The 15,457-nt window shown below is 49.6% G+C and overlaps 1 protein-coding gene across 3 annotated transcripts; it reads left to right on the top strand.

The window, feature by feature from the left end:
* Nucleotides 1–3,720: 3,720 nt before the first annotated feature.
* LOC133070745 (steroid 17-alpha-hydroxylase/17,20 lyase) lies at nt 3,721–9,960 on the top strand. Of its 3 annotated transcripts, XM_061163148.1 has the most exons (9): nt 3,723–3,924; nt 4,073–4,313; nt 5,906–6,044; nt 6,258–6,487; nt 7,269–7,355; nt 7,745–7,960; nt 8,277–8,446; nt 8,944–9,047; nt 9,542–9,958. In XM_061163148.1, exons 2-9 carry the CDS (start codon nt 4,239–4,241, stop codon nt 9,826–9,828), a joined length of 1,308 nt encoding a protein of 435 aa, XP_061019131.1. In that variant the 5' UTR covers nt 3,723–3,924; nt 4,073–4,238; the 3' UTR covers nt 9,829–9,958. The 3 variants fall into 3 exon arrangements, with proteins under 3 accessions (XP_061019130.1, XP_061019129.1, XP_061019131.1); XM_061163146.1 differs by having other exon boundaries at nt 3,722–4,313; nt 9,542–9,959; XM_061163147.1 differs by lacking the exon at nt 7,269–7,355 and having other exon boundaries at nt 3,721–4,313; nt 9,542–9,960.
* Nucleotides 9,961–15,457: the final 5,497 nt, after the last annotated feature.

Raw genomic sequence — 15,457 nt, 5'->3', positions numbered from 1 at the left:
ATCAAAAGGGCACTCAGAGACACGTGTCTCATCTGGTACCTGGGCCACCTAGATAAACTTCAGAAAATATGCCCCGGCGGGAGCAATGCATTAATCCAACTCCACTTTTATAGACACCAGTACATAGCAAGGAAAACACCAGGCTTTGGAATCAGAATGCCTGGGTTTAAAAATTTTACAACAAAACAAATCAACCAAACAAGCAAAATAAAAAACCCAAAACAATAAATGTTAATAACGGTTTCCCTAGCTTGCTGATGAACCTTGGACAAGTGGCTTACCCTCTGTAAGCCTCAGCACACACTACCAGAGAAACAGAATCACAATCCACATAAGATAGGTGTGTTACGTGTATTAAGAGGGAAATAATATATGAAAGCATAGATATATCTGTGAGCGTGTGTGTAAGTGTATATATATATATATATATATATATATATATATATATATATATATATATAAAATACAATAAAGACTCACAGCATATATGTTTTGTGTCATTTTCTTAAAAATAGAATTATCACCAAGTAATTTTTAGAAGGCTGGCTTTTACATAGGTCCAATAAAGAACACAGCTTCCTGTTAGACACAGAAATACTGGAAATATACAAAATTATGTTACCAAAGATACTCAGGGTTCTCACAAAGTTTGAATCACAGAAGGCTGGGGTAGAAAGGGCCTCATAGGGTCCTCAAGTCCAGCCCTCTACCAAGAACCCATTCAGAAACAAAAACATAGATTCATCCCTGCCGGGCAGCCTCTGTTCCCCACAACCAACCCAGCCCTTCACGCCATGCCACCCAGTGCTGCATCCTCTCACTTAACTGTGGAGGTTACTGGACATGAGCATGGATTACAGTCATCACTACAGTACGGATTACAGTAAGCAATGGGCTCCCAAGTCTCAGTCAACAAACAATGTCCAAATCCCAGGGCAAGAGCTCCTGCCATTAGATCCTCCACCTCTGTCTAGAAACCAGTCCCTCTAGCTTCTTGTTTCCTTACGTTTTTACTAAATGTCTATTCTCAGTCAGCCAGAGTGCTAGTGTTTTAAATACATTCTTTCGTCAAATTCTCCCAATAACTCTTCCAGTAGGTTTTATTATTTTCAAGACGAGGTTCAGAGCAGTTATGCAGCCTCTGAGACCCTGCGGGGGAGCCAAGATACAGAGGCAGGTCTTTCTGGCTCCCCAGTCCTACTCTTTCCACTGTATCAGGCAGTTTCCAGCTGCTATTCCCCGCCTGCTGACATAGCAGGAGATGCTTCCTATTTCCAACACTGCTCAAAATCCTTGCCAGGGCTTACTCTGCCCACAAGTCAAAAGGACAGCCTTTCTTGAGGGACAGAGGAGGTGCTCCAATAGGGTCCCCACTCTCTCTGCCTACCTCTGCATCAGAGGAACTCTGACCATTAACAAAAGCACTAATAGAACGTGTGGAACTTTTCAGAAAAGCTTACTTTTAGAAGAATTTCAGGCCACCCAAGGGATACTCTAGCCCTTTTCTAAGAGTGACATTAAACCAGCAGTCCCTAGCAGCAAATATACTACCTTTCTAAGACTTCTGGTTTGATCACATCTGTGGCTTTTTCTCACCCAGGAACAGGCAGCAGGAGGGTGTGCGTCTGTCCCTACCCCCACTTACAGCCACTGCTGGTTACAGCTACACATTCCGATACAGACATGCCTCTCAGACCAAAGAGGGGGCAGGGGTGGCCTGATCTCAGAAGCCCTGGAACAAATAGCTGGCAACAGCTGTGTTCTCAGAAGACCGCAGTTGGTCGCTACTGTTTTCTCACTCCACACTAGGTTACCGGCTATAATTCAAGTGCCCCTACTTCAAACGGCAGCTCGCAAAGTAATCAAGTGTCTGCCACAGGGGTCTGCTGGCTTTGAAAACTCGATTAGGAAGACCAAAATGTGGTCAGTCCCACCCCCACCCCTCTGAGACATTCAGGATGTCCCTCAGACCCACAGCCCTGACCACAGGCTTAAAAGGAGAAAGTCTCTAAAAGGAGCCCTTCCCTTGAAAAGAAGGCCCCCACCCCAGCTCAGAATCTCTTCAGAAGCAGAGAACCGTGAAGAAATCTCTGCTAACTAACCCAATTATGGAGAACCCTCTCCCCCTCCCAGCCTCACCCCTCAACTGTTTCCTCACTAAGGCTTTGGCAATGGTTTTACGGTGTCTAATGAAAAATCAGAAGAGATACCCAAGCAAGATCTCAGGGATACAGAGGGGTTAAGAACCCAGTGGCCGGGGCGGGGGGGAGGGGGGGGGGAGGGCGGTAAGGAGCAACTGGAAAGCAGGCAGAAAAGCCTGGAAAATTCTGTAAGGGAGCTGGCCTGCTGTAACTGCGAGACATTTTCTAAAAGGCTCCCTCCACCCAAAGCACTAGTGCGATAAGTAAGCTCCCACCCTCTTCCCTTTCCGAACCCAATCCCCAACGACCCGTTCCATTACCTGTCTAAGACCCAAAAGGAAAGGCATCCTGCAAGAGCATCATCCACACTAACGCTGGGAAAAAAAGGGCTTTTGAAAAGTTAAGGTCTTGGAAGCCAATGGTTAATTAACAGATTAAAAAATAATAAATAAACATTAAACTTTAAAAAAGAAGTATATTCCACTGTTATTCCCATTATAGAGGAGGAAACTGAAATTTAAAACAGGTAAGTAGCCATAAAACTATTATATGACCCAGTGATTCCACTTCTAGGTATTTACCTCTCCAAAACTGAAAGCAGGAACCCAAATAGATACTATGTACATGCTATGGACATGTACACCCATGTCCATAGCAGCATTATTCACAGTAGCCAAAAGTGGAAACAATCGAAGTGTCCATCAACTGATGAATGAACAAAGAAAAGGTGGTATACCCACTTAACAGAATGGTGTTCAATCATAAAAAGGAATGAAGGGGACTTCCCTTGTAGTCTGGTGGCTAAGATTCTACACTTCTAATGCAGGGGACTCAGGTTCAATCCCTGGCCAGGGAACTAGAACCCATGTGCTGCAATGAAGATTGAAGATTTTGAGGACTGCAATTAACTCCCAGCACAACCAAATAAACAAATATTTAGAAAATGAATGAAGTTCTGACATATGCTACAGAGTAGATGAACCTTGAAAACATCATGCTTAGTGAACCAAGCCAGTAACAAAAGTCCAAACGTTATAAGATTCCACTTATGTGAAACAGGCATATTCACAGAAACAGATTAGAGGTTACCAGGGACTGGGGGGAATGAGGAGCAGGAGTTATTGCTTCCTGGGTATACGTTCTCTTTGGGGTTATGAAAACAGTTCTGGAAGTAGAGAGTGAAGATGGCAGTACAACACTATGAAGTATACTCAATGCTACTGAATTGTACACTCAAAATGGTAAACTTTATGCTATGCATACTTTAACATACTAAAACATTTTGAGTCATATAGCTGTAAGGCGTAGAAGCTAGAATTTGAGCCTAAACCCAACTGACTCTAGGGCCCCTGCTGTCAACCCAAGGGTTCCACTCCCTCTGGCAAAAGCAGCAAACAAGGAACGGAGAGAACTGGATTCAGGCCAATACTATCTCTGTGACTTTATTCAAGCCTGACCCTAGGAGGCCTCATTTTCCTCAGCTGATAAAACTGGATAGCTGTCTGTTGATTGTGATTTCATCGCACAGAGAGTCCCGAGCCGTGATTCCTGACCCAGATATCATTTGCTTCTGGCCCACTCTGGAGACATTGATGGACAGTGAGCAAGGGACAGGGACTAGCTGTCTGTGCCCTTACCTAGCCCCTCCCCTAGGGGTTTGCCCTGGTGTGGAGCCAGCTCTTAAAAGAAGCCTCCTCTCCCCTCCCCATTCTGGGAGAGGACTCCTGGCTGTGCTCCAGGATAAACTTCCACAAGGCGAGCAATAATATAAGTCAAGGAAAAGGTCAGGGGAGCCCTTAAAAAGGCCTTCTTGCACCCTAAGGTGGCTGAAGCCACTCCACAGCTGTTTGTCCTGCCTGCTGCCACCCAGACACAATGTGGGTGCTCTTGGCTGTCTTTCTGCTCACCCTCGCCTATTTATTTTGGTCCAGGACCAAGCGCTCTGATGCCAAGTACCCCAGGAGCCTCCCATCCCTGCCCCTGGTGGGCAGCCTGCCGTTCCTCCCCAGACGTGGCCAGCAGCACGAGAACTTCTTCAAGCTGCAGGAAAAATATGGCCCCATCTATTCCTTTCGTTTGGGTTCCAAGACTACTGTGATGATTGGACATCACCAGTTGGCCAGGGAGGTGCTTCTCAAGAAGGGCAAGGAATTCTCTGGGCGTCCCAAAGTGGTAAGCAATGCCTCTCATCCCTCCCCTCACCAGCCCCTGGGCATGTTGAGCTCTTCAGCCCAGGCCATGCCTGCAATGCTCCTTCCAGTTCCAGCAACCTGTGATTCTTCCAAACACAGACTGATGGGGATGTGGGTGGGGAGTGATCCCTCAGATCTCACCCAGCCTCTAAACTAGGCAGGAAGAATTAAAGGAAGATTTTAGTTTCTGGGTTTCTCTGGAGGTGGGACAGGGTGGGAGTGGTGGTTTGAGGGGGTCAGGGAGCCCTTACAACATCATCTCTCCAAGCTGAAAAACTGAAAGTGTGAGCCATTCAGTCTTGACCGACTCTTTGTGACCCCATGGACTAGCCCACCACACTCCTCTCTCCACAGAATTCTCCAGGCAAGCATACTAGAGTGGGTTGCCATTTCCGACTCTGGGGGATCCTCCTGACCCAGGAATCAAACCCAGGTCTCACCCATTGCGGGAAAGTTCTTTACCACGTGGGAAGCCCAAGAGTCTAGCTCTCTGAGCCTAGACTACCATGCTTCACTGAAAGAGTGTATGTAAAGCATTTAGCTCAGTGCTGGATGTTCTCAATAACTAGCCTCGATGAACGCTGTTCACACGGAAAACTGGGAGTGATTACTGTCCTCCGCAAAAAGCTATGAGGGAGAAGTACCCTGATTCTTGGAGGGCTGGGATCACTATTTCCCTGGAGCTTCCTCGAGCTGCTCCAGCCCTGGGGAGCTGACCTCTGTGAGCACTTTCAGGGAGGGTACAGAAGATTCAAGCTGTCAAGCTTTCTGCTTGCTCCTGGGAGCAGAAGGGAGTGGGAGCTAGTCATCCAGGAACACTGCCGGGCTCCGACACAGCACCTGGCTGCTGAGTACTCCCCTGAACATCCTGGGCAAGGCCCCCTGGCTGCTCATCTTTGATCAGACCAAGGGTTGACTCTTCTTTCCTTGGTCCAGTCGGCCTGGTCTGTGGGCCAACTACTCTCCCTCTCCCACCTCTGCTGGGCTTCTTCTCTCCAGGGCAAAAAGGAAGGAGGCTGCTAATCTGATGGGGTCTGCAGATCCGGGGATAGAAGAGGGGAGGTCTGGAGGACCTGTATAGTTTTGGGGGTCCTCTAGGCAGAAGCAGCTTGGCCCAAGTCCAGGCTGAGTGGACAAGACATGTGCGCTCTTCTGACGTGACCCTGTGGTGGGCACACGGCTGGCAATGGAAGGGGGAACTAAAGGGGGCTCAGCTGCTGTGCCTTTAGCAGCCCCCATCCCCAGAGGACCCAGGGAAGGCCAGGGGCCTGGTGTGTCCTCAATCTCTGCTCCTACAAGTTTGGAGAGTCCATCCCATCACAGCTGCCTCACCCTGTCATTGATCTGAAAATCTAATTCAGGGTTCTTTCTTTCTCCTTACTCTGTCTCTCCGCTAGAACTGGGAGTGTTAGGCCGTAGGTTCTGTCCTACCAAGGCTTTGCAGTCAGGGTGGAGTGAAGCAGGGAACTCTACAAGGAGGCTGCACGACAGGTACCAGCCTCATTCCTCTCGGTGAGGGTGGGTGGATGGGGTCTGAGTCCTATGTCCTATGTCCTTTCCTGCTTTCCAAAGGCCACTCTAGACATCCTGTCAGACAACCAAAAGGGCATTGCCTTTGCCGACCATGGTGCCCACTGGCAGCTGCATCGGAAGCTGGCACTGAATGCCTTTGCCCTGTTCAAGGATGGCAACCTGAAGTTAGAGAAGATCAGTGAGTGCCTGGCTGGCCCTGGGCTGCAGGAGCTTGAAGAGGGTTGGGGAGGGGGAGGGTTCTCCCCAGATGGGTACCTCCATTCCACATTTTCTTGGCTACCGCTGCCATCTACTGGCCATCTGCTCTCTGTCTTAGATTAAGATGGAACTGGTGGAGACGGGGGTGAAGGGATGGCTCAACGCCCACCCTTACACCCCTCTCTCCCCTCAGTTAATCAGGAAGCCAATGTGCTGTGTGATTTCCTGGCCACCCAGCATGGAGAATCCATAGATCTGTCCGAGCCTCTCTCTCTGGCGGTGACCAACATAATCAGCTTTATCTGCTTCAACTTCTCCTTCAAGAATGAGGATCCTGCCCTGAAGGCCATACAAAATGCCAGTGGTGGCATCCTGGAGGTTCTGAGCAAGGAACTTCTCTTAGACATATTCCCTGTGCTGAAGGTGAGGATGGGGCCAGGCCCTATGGGCAGACCTCAGCAGACCCTGACAGCATCCCCAGTTCTTTCCTCTTACAGTTCACTCCAGACCCACATTTTTTTCTGACTACCTCAATCACAGTGACCTCTACCTCCTCTGACTTTTTGAATCCTTGCTGCTTCTCTACAGAATAGGTTTAGCTTTTAAAATATGCATTTTAATACTCATGATAATGTTTTAGGTGGTATTGTTTAGTCACTCAGTCGTGTCTGACTCTTGCTACCCCACGAACTGTTACCAGCGTGACTCCTCTGTCCATGGGATCTCCCAGGCAAGAACACTGGAGTGGGTTGCCATTTCCTTCTACAGGGCATCTTCCCAAACCAGGGATTGAGCCCACGTCTCCTGCATTGCAGGCAGAGTCTTTACCCGCTGAGCAACTGGGAAATGCCATGTGCCAATACCAAAGCTCCACAGGCATTCATCATGCATTGCCTTTGGAAGTGGGTTTTATTATCCCCATGCAGATGAAATACAGGCTTCAAAAAGTTAAGGAACTTAATCACAGCTTGAGACTCAAGTCTGTGTTACTACTGAGTAAAGTCTCAGTCAGCGCTAGATGTTTGACTGAAGGGGGAAGGGGAAGTGGAGGTGACTCCTTTCTCCCTTGTTTGGAATTGTCCTGGTTGTCACTGATGGTCCCATTCTGGGTCCCTATGCTGCCTTCCATTCTGGCTGAAGGTTGGGGTTAGAGTGGGAACTTGCCAGGGACGGACAGGTAGAATCTAACATTTCCACTTTGCAGATTTTCCCCAGCAAAGCTATGGAAAAGATGAAGGGTTGTGTTCAAACGCGAAATGAATTGCTGAATGAAATCCTTGAAAAATGTCAGGTAGGTGATAGGGCAGAAGAGAGGACGAGTTAGGTGGAAAGTGGCAGGAGAGCAGGGTTGGGTCCATTTTGGACAGTGTAGGACCTCCAGCACCTAGCAGAGAGCCTGGCATGTAGTAGGTGCTCAGTAAAAACTGACTTAACTAATAAATAGGAGTAGAGAAGTGAGGAACTGAAGAGGATCCTGGAAGGGACCCATCCACCCTGCAAATTTAGAGAGGGCCCAGTGTTTTCTCCACTTCCTCAAGTTCATGGGTCCTGACAGGCCTCACTCCACTCCCTCATTTCCAAGTGGGAGGAGCCTTTGTGTCTACAGTCTGGGTGAGAGTATGGCAGGGCTTGCAGTTGGGGCTCTTTCCTCATCATAATCTCCCAATCTCACCCAACCAGGAGAACTTCAGCAGTGACTCCATCACTAACTTGCTGCACATACTGATCCAAGCCAAGGTGAATGCAGACAATAACAACGCTGGCCCAGACCAGGATTCAAAGCTGCTTTCAAATAGACACATGCTCGCTACCATAGGGGACATCTTCGGGGCTGGTGTGGAGACCAGCACCTCTGTGATAAAGTGGATCGTGGCCTACCTGCTACACCATCCTTCGGTGAGTTTCTCTCTACCCGAGCTTTCCCAAGCACTCTTGACCCCAGACACACTCACCTCTGCTCCAGAGAAAGGGAGAGGCAATACCCTCGGGATTTCTTTGCAGGATGACTGGGCTGTTGCACCCTTTGCCCAAGCAGTGGTTGGCTCTGGTCCTTGGGCGGAGCTGCCCCATCTTCTGCAAGCAAAGCTGGGGTTGTAGAGCCACCGCTGGGCTGGGTCTGGGCCCTTTTGGATGTAACAGTAGGATTTTTCTAAGCCCTTGCTTCTCCTGGGCTGATACACCCTGGTAACATCCACCCTGTTCTGGCCCTCAGTTGAAGAAGAGGATCCAGGATGACATTGACCAGAATATAGGTTTCAGTCGCACCCCAACCATCAGTGACCGGAACCGCCTTGTCCTGCTGGAGGCGACCATCCGAGAGGTGCTCCGAATCCGCCCTGTGGCCCCAACGCTGATCCCCCACAAAGCTATCATTGATTCCAGGTGTGCCTTCCCTCCCAGGACATCCACCCACCTGGTCCCCCCCTCCAGCATCTGACCCCTCCAGCTGGCTGGTGAACCTACAGTCAACCACTGACAACCGATCATCCTACCCACGACCCTCCTGACGAGTGTCTATACCCACTGACACCCACTGACCCATCGACCTGACCTCCCTCAGAAGCTGCCTGCTGCCTGGGAGACTCGTGCTCCGACCCAATCCAAAAGCTGCACACACACACACACTCACGCTCACACGTACCAGCTCAGTATGCACACCCAAGGCCCTAACAGACCCACAGTGTTGTTCCTAAGTGCTAGTTGGGAATAGAGTGTGGGATTCATATTCATTCTGGCAGAAGCTGAGGAGAAGATGCGGGAGTGGGCATGAGGGAGCCAAGGACTCTTTTCCCCAGGGTAGGGACCACGGAGCCTTGGGGCAGAGCAGGTGGGGAAGGACAATACTCCAGACCCTCTTTTCCTCTCCCTCTCTGGGGCAGCATTGGCGACTTTACCATTGACAAGGGCACAGACGTTGTGGTCAACCTGTGGGCACTGCATCACAACGAGAAGGAGTGGCACCAGCCCAACCTGTTCATGCCCGGTGAGTCCCTCTTCTGTCCTGCCCTCCCTGGCCACACAGCCCACTCTGCGCCCACCTCTCTAGCATTGCTTCCCTTCTGCCAGGCTTCCTACTAGAAGACTCCTGACTCCCACTACATGGAGCTGTTGACACCCGCAGCCTACCCTACACTTACCCAGATTCTTCACAGCTGGGTTTCCCATTCTCCTTCCACCAACTCAAGCCTCCTCTCCTAAGAAGACCTATAGGCATATGTCTCCTGTGAAGTCAGCCCCCTCTCCTCTTGGATGGTGCCATTTTCACCTGTTTAATACACTTTGCATCCTTCCTGAATATTCCATCTTCTCTGTGTGATTAAGGGCTACCTGAGAGCAGGACATTTATCTCTCCTAAGATTGCCCCCCAAAGAAGGCTGTCCACCTTCTCAGACTGGGGCTCCCCAGGCAGGGCCTTGTGCTCCCCCTACTCTACTGACATGGGCCCTGGCTACCAGCTGATGCCTCCCCGTTTTGCAGAGCGCTTCTTGGACCCCACGGGGACGCAACTCATCTCGCCATCGTTAAGCTACTTGCCCTTTGGAGCAGGACCCCGCTCCTGCGTAGGTGAGATGCTAGCCCGCCAGGAGCTCTTCCTCTTCATGTCCCGGCTGCTGCAGAGGTTCAACCTGGAGATCCCGGATGATGGGATGCTACCCTGTCTGGAGGGCAATGCCAGTCTCGTCTTGCAGATCAAACCTTTCAAGGTGAAGATCGAGGTGCGCCAGGCCTGGAAGGAAGCCCAGGCTGAGGGTAGCACCTCATGACTCCACCCTATGTGACCCCACCCCACAGAATTAGAGGAGCTCCCCCACCCTCTCCCACCATTCCTTCTTCCTCCCCGCCCACTCTGCCTTCTTTCCCAGCCTGCAGCCCTGGCAGGGATGCGCATAAAACAGTTTTTTCTCCAAAGTTCCCTGAGCAGCTCATTCATTTGTTCACTCATTTCTTTCAACAAGTATTTTATTGAACACCTACTATGTGCCACTCACTCACTCTCCTTGGACCCTCAGGCTCCTTGGCCTCATGAAACTTAAAATTCTAGTGAGGGCTGACAAATGAACGTTTCAGAAACTCATAAGTGCTTTGGAGTCAATTATACTGGGTGCCTATGATGTGAGGTGAATGGTCAAGGTGGGGGTGGCCATTGTGAATGAAAGGTTGGGGGAGGCATGAACTAGGGGGGAGGTGCCCCACGCTGTGGGAGCCGCATGGAAAAGGCTCTCATTGTCGGAGAGGCCACTCTGTCTAGAGCAATGCCAATGAGGGGAAGAATGGTCCCTGATGAAGGGACTGCAGGCAGGACCAGGTCCCACAGAGTGTCTCTAAGTAGCAGGAAGGAGTTCCGGTTTCTAGTCCAGGTATGAGAGGAAGTCATAGGAGGGTTTATACATTTAAGTGGAAATGTCTGGTTCATATTTTTTAAAGTTCATCCAAGTGGAAACTGGTCTGCAGAGAGATGAGAGTTGGGACTGGTGGAGGAGGTTGTGCTGGTCCCTGAGAGCAAAACGATGGTGGTTTACACCCTGGGGATGGCAGGGGAGATGGCAAGAAGTAGTGGGATTAAGTTTACACTTTGAAAGTAGAGCAGCAGGTCATGTTGGCTTTGATCCAGTCATTGCTGTGTGTACCTCAAAGGTTTGTCTTTGGAGGAGTTGTCTGTAATCCACAAACTCAACCCACCACTACTCCTCCTTCTGTCTTGGTCCCCAAAGACTGATAGGTCTCCTTTTCCTTGTTCTGTGCTGGAGTAACCACCACCAGGAAAGGGCTTCCACAGCAGCCTTCTGCTAAAACACCGAGGCTCTGTCCCCACTCCCCACCCCCAAACCCCAGGAAGCCTGTAAATGCCTTACTAGAAAACAGAACCTTCTTCAAACCTTAAATCCAGCATCTTTAAACCTTGGCCGCTGGCCAGTCCGCAAGCAAACGATGTCCTGAGATGCCCTGGGAGAAACTGGCCCTTGCTCTCTAGCCTAGAGAGAGGCCCCAACCACAGCTCCCTGGCGCCAGCCAGACCAGGGTCAGATCATCAGCGACCCAGTCCTGACTGGAGAAGGGCTCTGGACCGGCTGGGAGGACAAGCCTGAGACCCTCCCGGCCAAGTTCCAGACAGACGAAATCAAGGGAGCCCCACAAGAAGGGAGGGTCATGGCTTTCCATCACAGCAGCATCTTCTTCCTTCAAAGAGCTTTGCTAATCCAGGGGTACCTGACTCCTGTTCCCCAACTCGTTCCTGGCCTTCTCTGGCCCATGACCCTGAGGCCTTGCTAAAGAGCCCAGAGGAGTCAGTGGGCAGCTGAGGCTGACTCAGCCCCCAGCACAGGAGCCGAGAGAGATGACACCACCGCGAGCTGAGGAGAAAGGGGTTAAACTGGAGGTGGCCCCCTGCTTCTCCCGGGTTCCTTGACCCCGACGGCTGGTCGCTGATCCAGAGCTGAGCAGCCCTTGGCTCAGAGAGTGGAGAGCGGCCCAACTGGAGGAGGGAAGTGCTCCAATCTGCTCAGACTCTGAAAGGAACAGGTAAACAACATCCCCTTTAGAAGAAGTGGGCAAGTGTAACTGGGATGGAATCAACCACTCCCCAGCTACTGATTCAGACCATTGTCTGGCCATAAAATGAGAGGTGAAGGGGAGAAACCTGAGGGCCAAGGGGGCAGGCGTGTGGGGCGATAACGTGCCCTAAATCACCCAGCGACTCAGCTGCAGGGCTGGGGCAAGAACCCGGAATATTTCAGTGATGTGGAATGAGTAGCCAGCACGCTCTCCCCACAGGTTTTCTGCATCTGTGCAGAAGGGCTTGGCAGTCTGGCTGGGGAGAGAGAGAGAGTACAGTTGAGTGTCCTTTCCGGAAGTGACTTCTGACACCTGCCCAAACTGCCCTTCCCCTGCCTGGAAGGCCATTTTCCACTGACCTAAATCCTTTTAGTGCTCAGCTTCCGTTCCTTGGTGTGGAATCACGTGTGCATCTGAGCGCCTGCCTGGGCTGCAAACGGGTGTGACCTCCAGGGACACTGTCTGTCCCAGCATCTCTGGAATTCAAGACTGAGCCCTCTTGTGTTCTTTTGGCTGAATGACAACCTGACAAGCAGAAGGTTAGACACACAAGAGAAATGAGTCAGATTCTCTACATCACTCAACTAATTGGTCTGGTGATAAAAGAACCCTAACTCCTTATTCAGAAGGAAATCCAGATCTTTGGCAAAGCTCGGTCTTCATCAAGACCATACAGCCACCTTTTCAGCCTCCGGCTGCCCGTAACCAGAGTAGTGGTGTGATGGCAAATAAACATTGAACAACTCGTTATCTGGTGCTGGTGGGAGGGAACAGCCCTGATTTTTCACTGTGGTGTGAACATTCCCATCATGACCAATTTCAAGCCACCAATATAATGTCACACAGGAGCTGGGGAAGAGACTCCCAGTAGCATAACATATTATTTGTCATTATATTACACAGTTAATACCATTATACAATATTCCCACCCTACATAGACATATACCTCAAGGGCACTGATAATAGCAATGTAGTAAAATAATTAGGAAATGATCAGTTTTGTGTATTTATTACCTTTGTTTTACATGTAATTTACTCAATTGCAAGCTTATATAAGTTTTGTGATTAAATAGCTCATAAACTCCTGAAAATTTAACGATCAGTTCTTAGGAGTTGTAAGAGCTGGCCTTCGCAGAGGAAACAGGTTGTCCCTGTCGTCAGAAGAGTGGTTCCCCAAAGTCCCCGTTCTGATGGGAGGAGAAGAGCCCCTCACTGGTAACCTAGTGGGGTGTGGGTGGGTGAGTGTGTGAATGTTCTGGTCGGCCTCTGGTGGCCACTAAACCTGCAGCATATGAAGAGCCCTCTCTCCAGCGAGACGCTCGTGGGGACAAACACACATCTCAGGACAGGAATCTAATCACGGAGGCTCTAGAGGGGTGGGGGGAGGCCTGCAGGAGGAGGCCCCGGGTTCTGGTCCCCAGGGATCTCAGGCTCTCACTGTTAGGCTCACTGTTGACTTCTCGTTGGGAAAGTGGGGTAACTTACCACCTGCTGCCATTATCTGAGGTTCTGGTGAGGAAGAAAAGCAGAAAGGGCTGTGTGAGAAGAGAGGTTCACACTGTTAGAAGTTACAAAAGATAAGAGGTCAGGCTGCAGGAGCACGTTCTCTCAGAGTCGTCATTTATGGACCAGTGAGCATAGGCCACTGATTAGGCCTTTCTGAACCTCTGTGTTCTCACCTGTAATATGGGTGTGTAGAAATAGCACCACCAACCTCAGAGGACCAAAGGTCCTTTGCTAAGGACCAAATAGGAATCTGCATTTCCTGTTCAGTGCCTTAATAGATTCTGGTTTTATTTTCAGTGCCTATGTCCAGACCCACCAAATCAGACCTTCTCTAAGGGTTTTACACAAACTTCCCAAAGGCTACCAGCTTGGTCAGGGAGGGGAGCAGGTATCCAGATGGGTCTGTCTGCAGGACAGGACCACAGGAGGCACCCCTCTTGCAGCTCCAGATGGCCTTGCCCACTGTCCCCTTTTCTGCTGGAGCCAGGGCAGGCTGGCAGGTGGGAAGTGGGTGGAGACCCCAAAGACAACTTTTCACAGTTCCAACACCAGGGTGTTCTGTAACATTTTCCAGCGGTATTGTTTCTTGAGACTCCTTAGTGAGAAGATGCTCAAGGGAAGGTTAAATTGTGGCGAGGAACAGGCTGATACAGAAAGAGGAGAAATTTTAGCTCAAACAAAAATCCTCTTCTCCCTCTCAACTGCCACAAAGTTGTTGTTGTTGTTGTTGTTGTTTTTTAAATCTCTGAGGAAGAGCAAAACACTCTTGCAAGGAAGAGATACAAAGAAGGTCCAAATAACTCCTGAATATTTTACAGTGTTTCCAAGGGGTTACTGAACCACCTGCCACTTCAGCACTGAGGGGCTCTGGTAGGTGAAAGCTGCCTGGGTGTGGGGCCTCTGTGGGGGCTTATAATGAGGCAAGGGGAGAGGAAGAGGGAATAAAGAAGCTCCAGAGGAAGCCGTGTCTGATTCAAATGCTACCACCTTACTCCCCTGCTCAACACATCCTTCTCTGATTCCCTCTCACCTTTGAAAAGAAAAAGTTCACGTGGCTTGTGAGCCCAAACGATACAACTCTTCACTCTCTGGCCAACTAGTTAAGCAGTCGTTTGGCAATCAACAGATGTGAGTTTTAATCCTGACTCTACCACAACTCCACCAGCTGTGTGATATTGGACCAGTTAATTAACTCCTCTGAATGCTTCATCCCAATTAATAAAGCAGGAATAATTAACAGTCCATACTTCAGAGGGCTGCTTTGAAAAGGCTAAAATAAGAAAATATAGGTAAGATGCTTATGCTAAAGACCTGGTGTTAATAAAGTCAATAAATAAGGACACATTAAAATCTTTTTATTACCAGCTTACCTCTCCAGTTTCATGTCCTGTCACGTTCCAGAAGGCAATTACCTAGAGGGATGAAACTGCTCACAGTTTTAGACATGACACCACATTCTCCTGTTTTACGTTTCCCACATTAATTTTGTGCTTTTCAGCACCTGGCATACAGTTGGCATTCAATAATCTGCAGACTGATTGCCTGGAATTGCCCTTCTACCTTTCTTCACTTGGCAAGCTCAGTTTAGAGGTCCCAGATCCAGGAAGGCTGCCCTGAACCCTCAGGTGGGCTACATTCTCCTCTACAGCATCCTGTGTACACGTTTCATGGTACTTACCATGTACTGCTAAAACTGTTCATGTGTCCTTCTCCCTTGCTAGACTATTATTAGCTCTTCTAAAGAGAGGCCAGGTCTAAGGCATCCCCAATGCCTAGCACATGGTAGGTGCTCGGAAGTGCTCAGCTCTTAAGTAAGGCCAGTCGCCTGTCCCAGCTGGGAACTGTATCCCAAACATCTCCCAAGACCCACAGCCCTTTCCAATGAAAACCAGGTTTCCAGCAGGTTTCAACAGTCAGCCAAACCCACTTCCTGCTCCTTCTCCTGAGCTAAACCTTGATTTTTGCCCCCTGGCTGAAAATATAGGAAACTGGACAACAGGGGGTGTTTCTTGAAATTCTTGTTCATCAAATCTACTGTTCTGTGCTTTCAAGGCACTGGTATGGTCTCCACCTGAACTTGGTCACCAGGGATGGTAAAGACAGCAAATGCTGCACCTCATTTGATAAATCAGGAACTCAGTGACCCAGGAGCCTGGGGTCCTGTGAGGGGGTCGCTAATGACCTGGGCAGTAAGAGTAGACGAACAGCCTCTGGTATGCAACCTGCAATAGCTGTACCATTTTGTTTTTGTACCATTCAGACCTTAGCTTAAGAAGCTAAGAATGATGTACTCTGCCAGTTCCTTCCTGTGCCTTTAGAACATAACTGTCCCTA

This window comes from Dama dama, chromosome 15 (genome assembly GCF_033118175.1).
Source record: "Dama dama isolate Ldn47 chromosome 15, ASM3311817v1, whole genome shotgun sequence".
NCBI classification, from domain to species: Eukaryota; Metazoa; Chordata; class Mammalia; order Artiodactyla; family Cervidae; genus Dama; species Dama dama.
The sequence above is the reverse complement of the archived record's forward strand: the minus strand, read 5'-3'. Positions and strand labels throughout refer to the sequence as shown.

Excerpts from the sequence above, each read along its gene's own strand:
- LOC133070745 (XM_061163146.1), top strand. The coding sequence starts at position 4,017 with ATGTGGGTGCTCTTGGCTGTCTTTCTGCTCACCCTCGCCTATTTATTT. Across the intron at positions 4,314-5,905 it reads TCTCTGGGCGTCCCAAAGTG|GCCACTCTAGACATCCTGTC; the intron begins GTAAGCAATGCC and ends TGCTTTCCAAAG. Across the intron at positions 6,488-7,268 it reads ACATATTCCCTGTGCTGAAG|ATTTTCCCCAGCAAAGCTAT; the intron begins GTGAGGATGGGG and ends TCCACTTTGCAG.